Source organism: Palaemon carinicauda, chromosome 16 (genome assembly GCF_036898095.1).
Source record: "Palaemon carinicauda isolate YSFRI2023 chromosome 16, ASM3689809v2, whole genome shotgun sequence".
Lineage (NCBI taxonomy): Eukaryota > Metazoa > Arthropoda > Malacostraca > Decapoda > Palaemonidae > Palaemon > Palaemon carinicauda.
Genome location: NC_090740.1, coordinates 72,995,025 through 73,007,524, shown reverse-complemented (window position 1 = coordinate 73,007,524; position 12,500 = coordinate 72,995,025). Strand labels below are relative to the sequence as shown.

At 30.4% G+C, this 12,500-nt stretch overlaps 1 protein-coding gene across 4 annotated transcripts in view; it reads right to left on the bottom strand.

Moving 5' to 3' along the window:
- The window catches only part of LOC137655771 (A-type potassium channel modulatory protein KCNIP2-like), a 1,424,523-nt gene that overhangs the window by 589,860 nt on the left and 822,163 nt on the right, over positions 1-12,500 (bottom strand). For all 4 annotated transcript variants that reach the window (XM_068389903.1, XM_068389904.1, XM_068389901.1 and 1 more), the window contains 2 exons: positions 2,163-2,368; positions 561-689 (listed from right to left, as the gene is read on the bottom strand). In XM_068389903.1, coding sequence (XP_068246004.1) covers positions 561-689; positions 2,163-2,368 — 335 coding nt within the window. The remainder of the gene's footprint in view (positions 1-560; positions 690-2,162; positions 2,369-12,500) is intronic.

Here is a 12,500-nt window from a genome sequence, read left to right as displayed (position 1 = left end):
TTTATTTTTCAATTGATGACAAAAAATAAACCACATTCAAGGGCACTATTACTTTTTTTTCTTTTTATGCAATATCATCCTAAATATTGATTAATCGTTTATTGCAGAGGAATATATTTTAGGATTTTTTTTATGAGATAGATACATTAAATTTTTCTTGTCGGTTGATCCGATTACTTGAACGAAAAATAATAGTAGAAAGTTCAATTTTTAAAAGCCTTTCATATGCAAGATAAACATTTGAAATAATTCTGTAGTCTTTTAGTAATGAATTTACGAAAACTGTGGTATCTATGAGAAAAGTATTGATAAAGATATTACGCGAAGATGACAGTTTAACGTCTAGGAAAGAAGATGCAAGGAATTGCAGCAATCTACAGACACACCAGAAATTACTTTGTAAGTTTTAGATTAAGTTTCGTATGAGGCCATTACTCACACAGAAGAGCTAAGATGGTCAAAAATTTTAACGAGGACCAGAAAACCATGTTGCGGCCGACTCAGTTGGGAGATTTATCTCTTCGACAAAGATAAGAACTGGTTTGATTAGGGCTACTTACGTGCTAAGCTTTTCCTGCGGAGTTTGGAGACCCTCCGCACGAGAGCTGGACCGGCGTTGGATAACATCCGGGAGAGCCGGCGAATCGGATTTTTCGGTTTTTCTTCTCTTTCATCTTCACTTGTTTCTCCTGATAACAAAAAATTATTGTTCAGATTGATAGCAAAACATCATGATAAAATAACCTATCTATAAAGTCTGTAAAAATATTTTTTTTTTTCTTTTATCAATGCATGACCTTCATTGAACTAACCTATAAATTGGAAGAATAATCTTGTTTGAAATACTGTTAATGATTTATTCTTAATATTTTGTCAGTTAGTTCATAACCTTCATGGTCGTGAGTTCCATCTCTCAGTTTTTTAATAAAAAAAAATTCAATGACGACGCACTTTCTCAATACCCAGTATTAATCAGAAATCTTTTGTCCTCTGCCCAATCAAAACCAAGTTTTGCATTGTTAACCTGACAACTTGAGGCTAAATTTTAAAGAGGGTTTCTTCTTAGTATTTGCTATTTGCTATATTTACTTTAAAAAATTTTTTGAAAGGAATGCATTATTCTATCATCATCCAATAGATGATAGAGCAAAAGATCTGACAAACATTTTGCGAAACAAAATTAAAATTTTACGAGCATATCATCCACCTAAAAAGGTTAAAAAAAAGGGGAATTTTATCTTTGCACTGTGAGAATCCTTTTGATGGTTTATATCTGAAACTATTTAATTTAGGAATATTTAAAGAAACCTTGAAATAATCGTTATATTTTTGTTTCCATTAACCAAAATCAGCTTCAGGGATATTTGTCTTTGCATTAATATACATAACTCATCCAAACCAATTCTGTTTGAAATTGGATTTTCACCTTTGTCTATTAACTTTGAAATTCTTATTTTATTGCTATCATTATCATCATACAAATCTTGAGTAAGTTACAAATGTTTCAAAAATAAGTTAGATATGCAGTTTTATTACACGAAGACACACACACACACATATATATATATATTTATATATATATATATATATATATATATATATATATATATATATATATATATATATATATATATATATATGCGTATGTGTCCTTGTGTAAAAAAACTGTTTAAAAAATAAGCTACTATGCAGTTTTGTTACACAAAGAATCACACACACATACATATATATATATATATATATATATATATATATATATATATATATATATATGTATGTATATATATATATATGTGTGTGTGTGAATATATAATACATGTATATGTATATATATATATATATATATATATATATATATATATATATATATATATAAATTATATATACATATACAGTATATATATATGTATATTTGTGTATATATATATATGTATATATATATATATATATATATATATATATATATATATATATATATATATACATATATATATATGTGTGTGTGTGCGTGTGTCTTTGTGTAGCAAAACTGCATAAGTAACTTTTTTAAACGTAACTTACTTAAGATTTTTATGATGATACTGATAGTAATGAAATAATAATTTCCAAGTTAAAAGACAAAGGTGAAAATCATATTACAAACATAACACTAAAGCACTAACCATCTTTGTTAGGAAGATGTATTGGAGGGTGAACTGAACTACGTCTTCGTCCTTTGGATCCTCTGCGTGATTCCCTTCGAGACTGCCTTCGGGAGAGAGGCCGTCTTGGCCCTCCAGTCGTGCTAGCTCTTCGACCTCGCGCAGTAGCTATTCCAGGAGCTCCACCGCCATTGCTACCCCTCTGACGAACCAGGAGGGGAATGCCGCTGTTCGGGAAGAAGGAATATTAAAGAATATCTTACAGGGACATACATTTTGAACAGGAAAACAATATTTATGAAATTATATATCTTATGTTTTAAGTGATTATTATTAATAATAGCTAGGATGCAACCGTAGTTGGGAAGGCAGGATGATATAAACCCAAGGGCCCCAGCAGTTAAAATAGCTAGGGAGGAAAGGAAATAAGGATGCAGGGGGAATACTGTACCTTAATGTACCCTCAAGCAAGAGTATCCAAAAGAGTGGAAGACCATGACACAGAGGCTATGGTATAGTATGTCTTAAACCACAAGAATATTACTCATTCAAAACGCTATAGATTAACTTTATTTGATCAGTAATAAGAAATTTCCATGTTTTCAATTTCTAAATAATGGATGAAACCTATTTACAGAGAACCTCCAGGAAACGCGACCTTTTGCATATCAAATATGATTACTCAGCAAATTTTCAAGAATTCTAAACTTGTTAACCATCAATCCTTCCCTGATATTTACTCTTTGCTGTTCCATTATATTTCAACTACCTTATCGTCCTTCAATCTCTTTCTTTAAAGAAAATATATTCTTATAATGTTGAAAAATTTCTAGTTACAACAATATTCTAGCGCTTGTGGCATCCTGCTTTTCCAACTACGTTTCCAACTTGACTGGTAATAATAATGATATTCTTACTAATCATCTCAAAAGCTTTAACCTTTTACATTCATATTCACACTCAATATGTATCTTCACTTCAATAAAGTAGTGATAATTTTAAAATATTTTTGTCTATTCCAAAATTTGGCAACAATTGTAACTTTTTGGAAATTTTAACTTTCACCTAAAACTATTATAATTTTTACTCTTATAATGACAATTGTATTTACTAAGACGTAAATCTGTTTCCCCACCATCCAAATAATCAACACGTCATGGTAAAAGCTAGGAGTAATTCCCTATTTTCCATACCAAAAACTCTCTTCAGAAAAATAAAGAGTATACAATTAAACAAAACAAACCACTCTAAAATTTCAACAAAATACTATATATTGAACATAAAAAAATATAAAGATGACCAAAAATATGCACTACTGAACATAATCATATGGCACCTACAGCACATTAGTTTAAACTTTTTGCTTACTTATTTCACTACAAATTGTCTGAATGCTTAACTACAAATCCTTTTGTAAGCTGTATGATGTTAAAACTTTACATAAGACCTCCGGCTTACTTTCTTAACCTAAAGTGTGCTTCACTCTGCTTACATATAAATAGCATGCCCCTATGATTTTGATAACAATATATAGTAGATAAATTTCACACATGAGTACTTTCTTTATAGAGTTCTAGTTTAACAACCCTTCAACCTCATCTCCTAATGGTTGCAATTTATCCATCAGCTTTTATACAGCACAACTTTCTTGACGGGTGGCAACTCTAAACATCCTAACATCGTCATATTGTTATAGACAAATTAAAAAAAAACAAAAAGTTCATCACAGTGGCAAAGCTTATGAAATATGAGGAATCTCTCAATTAGTATACATGTTTCATGAACTTTGTTGGTACAAGGTCTTTGTTACTGGTACCCTAAAAGGGCTATAGATAGAATTATTTTTTCCCCTGAAAATAGATTTACGCGTGGAGAGATTTACTTTATTCCATATTACTTCCTTTGGAGTATTATTTATAAATGCTATCACAACTTCCTGGAGTATTGTTCATCCATCTCTGACGACTTTCTAAATACTAATCGTCCTGAAAAAGTTCAGTAAATCTTACAGATGATATAAATGACCCTATTCTGACTTTTAACTTTAACAATTTTTATATCACTAGGCTTACAATGGAATTTCTATCTGAATCTGATTATGTACTCATCAACACTGACAAGGCCTCTGCTTAAAGCCAGTATATGGCTGGAGGAGCCAGGCAATCTGCAACGAACGAACGAATGCTCCCTTGGCATACCCCCTGCCCATGCTTTTTGCACAATTCCAGATCCTGTGTAGGTGTTGTAAACAAAACATTAACAATTTCAATGAGTCTTTTACTAACATTTATAATCAGAATACAAGATACGTGACCCCCCTCCCCCCACACCCCTGCCTGTATGAAGTTTTTTGTCAATTTATAAAGAGCTTAAGTAATACGTACAATTCATAGAGCTAAAGCATTATAGTTAAACAGAACCATATGAAAGAGGACCTTAGGACTTGAGATTCATCTGCTAGATATCAGAATGTAACTATAGTGTTCTTCTTGTACATTTTACTTGATTCTTTTCAGACATATTGTTTGTATTGTTATGAAAGTGTTCCATTATTGCCCACATCTTACCTCGGTTTCTTTTATACGAACGTAACTAGAGGTTATATATTAAAAAAAGGATATTTAGCTGTTGACAGTTTTTGAAAGCTCCTTGTCAAAATATACAGTAAGTAAAGAAGCCATTATATAAGTTTGTAAATTAAATTTTGATTACGAATCACATAGATCTTCATTCTTAGCCATTTATTTTTAAAGCGATATAGAAAATGAATAACGTAACCTTTTCTCGCAATTTACGTATAAATGCTTTGTGACCAAACCATCCTTTGGATTTTGAGAAGTACCCCCTTCAGTTAATCAGATAAGCAAAAGAATTCCATTGTATTTCACCATTTGGTTACAAACGCAATACTTGATTTTCTATCAAGCTGAGATACATAAAACAGGATTGCTGTCTAAATCTGAATTATATTCTGATTATAATTATAAACTCCTTAAATCTTTTGACTTTGGTTGTAATCCCAATAAGATACACCGAGAAATATTATCAGGAAATACCATCATGGAAATATATGCATGTAAATATGTGTATCTTTATAGATACTAAAATTTCTCATAAACAGGTATAGTCAATGATGTATCTAATTGTATAAGTTGCGGTTGAAATATTATGCAAATAAAAATTAATTATAGACGCTCAAAACTTCAAATGGAAAGACATTTCCGAACCTGATCAACCTGACTTTATCCCCTATAAAATATAGGCCTACGGGGCTTGGATTGGAGGATAAGAAAACCCTTCAAAGTATCTAACAAATATAATGAAGAATCAGAGAAAATAAAAACTAGCAGTACACTAACTGGGGTGTCACGGATATAGCAAACGTCATGGTGGGTGAAGAAAGATGGCTCTAAAAAGTGAACGTAAATTACATTAAAATTTTCTTTAGATATTTAAACAAAGTAAACTTGTTTTGTAGATATTTTCGTAAAGAATTAACAATTGCAAATTGTCTGCTCTATTGCTAATCATCTCTCTGAACTGTATAGAATTCCTGATTTATTATATATATAGTTTGTTAGTGAACATAACTATAGATAATGAGGAAAATGCAGGAAGTTTAAGAAAAATACATTAATATGATTTATGTAGTTATTGAGAGGGTTATTAATTGACTTAAAATTAGTTATCTTAGACATAAGGAGAGAAGTTTTGACGTTCCCTCTCAAGCGATATATTTTGATTTGAAAGCTGATGTTCAGAGTCATCGGATAATGACTGCTCCACCAACATTAAATGTCTGTCATGGATTCAATAATAAAAGACGTCATTTTTTGTGACTAATTAAAACTATATATATATATATATATATATATATATATATATATATATATATATATATATATATACATATATATATAATATATATATATATATATATATATATATATATATATGTATATATATATATATATATATATATAAATATATATACATATAAATATATATGTATATATAAATATATATACATATATATATATATATATATATATGTATATATAAATATATATACATATATATATATATATATATATATATATATATGTATATATAAATATATATACATATATATATATATATATATATATATATATATATATGTATATGTATATATAAATATATATATATATATATATATATATATATATATATATATATATATATATATATATGTATATATATATACACACACACACACACACACACATATATATATATATATATATATATATATATATATATATATATATATATATATAAAAGACCAAACATATTTCATTGTTTATTTCAAACGTCAAGCGTCAGAATCAAATCATACAAGCATCTGTCAGAAACACATTAATACTCTGAAGATCCGTGATTCTTCTAAACAAAGAGCCCTTTCTCAGATGCAAACTTAGATAGCATATGCAGCTGTGAAACAGAGACCACTTAGTGTTTTATAAATATTTTCCACAGAAAAAAAATTCTAGTTATGAATGATAAATTAATGAGGGCTCACAAACCATCAATGATTAACCAACTAACTGGGGAGAAGAAAAGAGGCACAAGGAAGGAGGTGATTTGCAAGGCAGTACAGTTAATTATAATAGTTATGCCTTTTTCATCACAAAACTCACAGCAGAGTATTCAAGAAGTTTTATTCTAGCTGTGGCCAATTTGTTGAATGATCTTCCTAATCAGGTAATTGAATCAGCAGAACTTCAAAAGTTCAAATTTGCAGCAAATGTTTTTATGTCGAACAAGCTGACGTAAGTCTCTTTTTAAAGTTTATGTTTGAAAATTCTATTCAAATGTAGTTACTGATTTTAGAATACTTTGTATTTATTGTTCATTACTTTTCTTATGGTTTATTCATTTCCATATTTCATTTCCTCCCGGACTAATTTTTCCCTCTTGAAGTCTTTATGTTTATAACCACCTGTTTTTATATCTAGGGCTGTAGCTTAGCTAATAATAATAATAATAATAATAATAATAATAATAATAATAATAATAATAATAATAATAATAATAATAATAATAATAATAATAATAATAATAATTATGAATTTATTAAATAAAAGGGTATTTTGTAGGTAATCTGAATTAGTTACCAGCTTATATGAAGCTTTTGAAAAGCATAAGTATTTGTCAGAGAATTTATTTTCGCACTGAACCCCCAAATTTTTATTTGAAAACTTGTATCTTGTTCAGTTATTCAATTTCTGATACTTTTACTTGGTTAGTACAGTGGTACGCGTTCTTGTCAATGCAAGTTGCTTATTGAGGAGGTTACTGTAATGGTTAGCCCTGTCCAGCTGACGTTTTGATGAGCATCTCTTTAGATGAAATTGGAGAATGAGACCTTTAGCTTTTAAACTGGATCTCCAAACCCCTTACTCTTAAAAAAAAAAAAAAAAAAAAAAAAAAAAAAAAAAAAAAAAAAATAATCAGTTATCAACTAAAAAGTTGAATTTTCTGATAACTATACAAGCTCAAATTCAAAACAAAAAAATGTTTTTACTTAGTATTCATGATTTAGAATTTCTCAAATGTAAAAAAATAATTTTATGTAAAATGAATTGAATGAATAATTTGATCATTCTAAAAAAAAACGAGTTACGTAGCAGTTGGGTGTTTTACGTTTATGAATTCCAAATGAGACGACTCGCTTGTGTAAAGCAGTCTCAAAAGATATCCGAATATCCAAGCTCCTCCACGTATAAAATAAATAAAAGATTACACATATACTGGGCATTTATTAAAATTCTCCCTTAATCTATCAAAAGTTAGAAGATCTTTCTCCTCTATCCCTCTATTGGTCTTTTTGTGAACTTTAAAATTGTTAAAAGTCATGAAAAATGTGCAAAGTTCTGGACATGTACTTACCGTAGCGCCATTTTCCGGATGATATTACCAAGCAAATCCTTCATCGTTTCTACAACCAATGTTACACTTTTCTTTCTTTTATCTCCTTCCTGCGCATACTCCACATTTCTTTCGGTGTCCCATTCTACATATTTTTCCTTTTGAATTGTAATCTTAATTTGATTTTTCTCTTTTTCTTTCTGGAAATTAATTACTTCTAACTAAAACTCTTTATAATATATATATATATATATATATATATATATATATATATATATATATATATATATACATATATGTATATATATATATATATATATATATATATATATATACATATATATATATATATATATATATATATATACATATATATATATATATATATATATATATATATATATATATATATATATATATGTGTGTGTGTGTGTGTGTGTGTGTGTGTGTGTGTGTGTGTTTGTCATTTATAAAGTTACGGAATGCGGTATGTAAATATTTGTAGATGTAAGACAGGTATTGTAAGAATGGCTGAGAGAAATAAATGTTCAGTTTTATAAACATAGTAAAGTTACAGTTAATATAATAATAATAATGCATAAAGCTTAATGATATACAAGGAAAAGGGTAAGGAATTAATTTGAAAAAGAAGTAAAGCATTCGGCAAGATGTACTTTAAGGAGAAATACAGAAGATGTTATGCAAAAAAACTAATTTTATCCCGTAAATGGCAGTTGAAAATTTTCAAAACGATAGGAAAATCTATACATAGAATTCATGAGCTTCAAAGAAGATATTAAAATTAAAACAATAAAAAGGCAATGTGGTTTAAGTTGTGATCATATGGTATAGAAATAAATAGATCTAATCGACTTTGTCTTTATATAACGAAGAGGAAGTGTATATGAAAATCTGGATATGGGTAGTGACTGGCTTAGTGGTAAAATGTTTTTGAGACAAAGAAAAGTTATATGTGAATGGTAATTCAGTAGATTTATGGAGTGAAAGAAGTAAAAATAATTGGAAAACATTTTAATATAATTTGCAGAAGAGTAAAATGATTTATAATAATATGATTCGTACATGAAATGTGTAATATCTGAAAATTTCCGATTATGCAGTACAGCTTGGGTATAGTGGAGAGATGTGGCAGAACCTAATAAACAAGTTTTAAAGTGTTTGCAATAAGTTAAAGCTAATAATAGTTTGGAGTACGAGTAAGGTAATGGATTTTAATGGCAACGAAAAATATTGGCGAGTGAAAGAATTAAAGTGGTCTAGTGTAGAACTATTAAGGAGCAAATATAATCAAGATTTTAGGAGGGGAGATGTTGCAAGTAAAGGAATAGGCTAGGAAGGAAAGGTAGAAGTACGTGTTCAAAGAATTGGTCCAAATTGAGTTGTCTATGAAGGCCAAGTTTACAGTGAAGTTTGAGACAACACTCTCGAAGTAGTAAAGCATGGAAGATGAATCATAGAAAAAATGCCGAATTGGTGATAAATACATATAAAAAGTTATCAATTGTTAAAGGAAAGTAACATTTAAAATAGTATAGCGAGGATGGTTAGTGAGAAATGTATATTATTCTGATTTAATAGTAACAAAGAGAAAATGGTCTGATAGAAGGCGTGACCAATGAGCTGTAAACATTCTTGATAGTCATAAAATGCAATAGTAATTATTACCTTATTTTAAGTATAATATCTAAATTAGTGGTTCTTAAATAGTTTCAGTGTCCGTACCCCTTAATATCTCAAAAAATCTTCTCGTATCCCCATCCAATATAAATACAATCCAAACATATGGCAAGGATTAATGACATAAACTTTCCTTAGAAAGTATTCATCATCATCATTTCTTACGCCTATTGACGCAAAGGGAATCGGTTAGATTTCGCAGTCGTTTTTATCTTGAGCTTTTAAATCAATACTTCTCCATTCACCATATACTACACAACGTTTCATAGTCCTCAGCCATGTAGGCCTGGAACTTCCAACTCTTCTAGGGCCTTGTGGAGTCCAGTTGAAGGTTTAGTGAACTAATCTCTCTTGGTTGGGGAATGCGAAGAACATGCTCAAACCATCTCCATCTACCACTCACCATGATATCATCCCCATATGTCACTCGGGTAATATTGTCATATTGTCACACCACGAATCATGTCCATACAGTAACACCAATCTCACTAATGTGATATATGGCCAGATTCTTATATGTAATTTTAGGCGATTTGATTTCCAAATTTAACTTAACCTAGCCATTGCCTGATTTGCTTTTTTTCAATCTTTCATTAAGCTCCAATTCTAAATACCTAAATGATTCCATCATATGAATCCTCACTCCCTCCAATGATATTTCATCTTCCATTGCATATTCCATTCTTATCATCTCTGTCTTTCTTCTATCTATCTTTAGCCCAACCTGAAGTGATATTTCATGCATTCTGGTAAGGAGGCTTTGCAAGTCCTGCGTTGTTCTGCTAATAAGAACAGCGTCATCAGCATACTCTAGGTTAGCTAATTTCCTGTTACCAATCCATTCCAATCCTTCTCGACCATATCCAATTGTTCTACGTATTACAAATTCCATGAGGAGGATAACCAGCATAGGTGACAACACATTCCCTTGGAGTACTGCACTGTTCACTGGAAATTCATTTGATAGGAGTCCACTAACATCAACTTTATACTTGCTATGCTCACAAACAGTCTTAATCAAATTTACATATTTAAGAGGAATTCCATAATAACGTTAGGACTCTCCACTAAATTGGCCGGTGCACACTATCAAAGTCTATATTTTTGGTCCACAAATGGCATCAAAAGGAGATTCTTATGTTTTAATTATTGCTGAACCACATGTCTTAAAATGAAAATTTGGTCAGTACAACTTCTAACTTTTCTAAATCCTGCTTGTTCCTCTCTCAGCGTTTATATCACATGGCAACTGACGTTAGTGTGATGCCTCTGTAATTAATGCAATCAGTAAGATCTTTTTGGTCATTTTCAACAACACACTTAGCTCCCATTCATCAAGTTTTGCCTCTTAATGCCACAGTCTACAAAATAATCTTGTAAGTAGTCTAAGAGTCACTTTATTTTCGGCCAATATCATTTCAGCCGTTATTCCATCGTATCCAGGGTCTTTCCATCTCTTTAGTTTTTAATGATAGCTTCGACTTCCAATACACTGAATTCATTCATGGGCACATCAAGGACTTCCTCAGCTTCTTGCATATCAGTCAAATTATTCCCTTCATATCTCCTATTCATGACCCCACTAAAGAGTTCTATCCAACGTTGCCTTTCTTCATCTTCTGTTGTTGGGTATATGCATCTTCTTTCCCCCAGTAGAGATTTCATTGATAATTCTATGAGCAATTTTTACACCAAAGCCACTCCCTGAATTCATAGCTTTGTCAGCCTCATCTCCTTTCCTGTCTAGATATTCTCTCCAGTCGTTCCTGTCTTTTCTTTTGACTTCACTACCAATACTAGATTACTTAGCATGCTCTATTTTGGTCTCTTTTTTATAGTATACCAAGTATAATTTGATATTCATGATTTTTTCCTTGTAATTGCATGTCCCAAAACTTTACTAGCAACTGACAGACATATGTTCTTAATATCACACCATTCTTCATTCATTGTCTGCTCTTCGTCTCTTAAAGTCTCTAAGACTGCAAATCGATTCCAACATTCAATTGCAAAGGTTTCTCTGTGCTCATCATCTAGAAGTTTAGTTGTATCAAATCTACATTTTTGTTGGATTCTTTCAGTTTTAATATCAGTGTGGCAATGAGGACCTAGTGAACACTACCAATATCCACACTGCACCTCTTTAGCTTCTTACATTTTCAGAAATCCCCCCTCTCTCTTCGTTAATGGCTATATGATCTATTTGATTTTTGTAATTGCCACATAGTGAAATTCCTGTTTATTTGTAGATGCCCTTGTGCTGGAACAGAGTATCTCCAGCAATAAGATTATTTGTTTAACAAAATTTGAAAAAATGTGCCCCATTTTCATTTTAAACTTTGCAAAGACCCTTAACACCCATCACATTCTCTATGCCTTGATTATTCCTTTCAACTTTAGAATTAGTCACCAATCACAATATTCATATCTCTCTATAGGATCTCATCTATTACACTCTGCAGTTCTTCATAGTACTCATCTTTCCTTTCTTCGGAGGAATCATTTATTAATACTCATTTTACACTGCATTGTTTTAAACCTCAAGTAACAATCTTCCATTTACAGGTCTCCATTCCGTTAATGCCCTTTCTTCTCTTGGTGTCATCATCATTCCTACCCCTTCTCTTTCAACTCCATCTGCTCTTCCTGAGTAGATATATGCAGGTATATTGCCTTGGTCTAAGATTTATTTACCAATCCCCTTACACCGTGTTTCAGTTAGGCCAAGATATCCAAATTATATTTCATAAA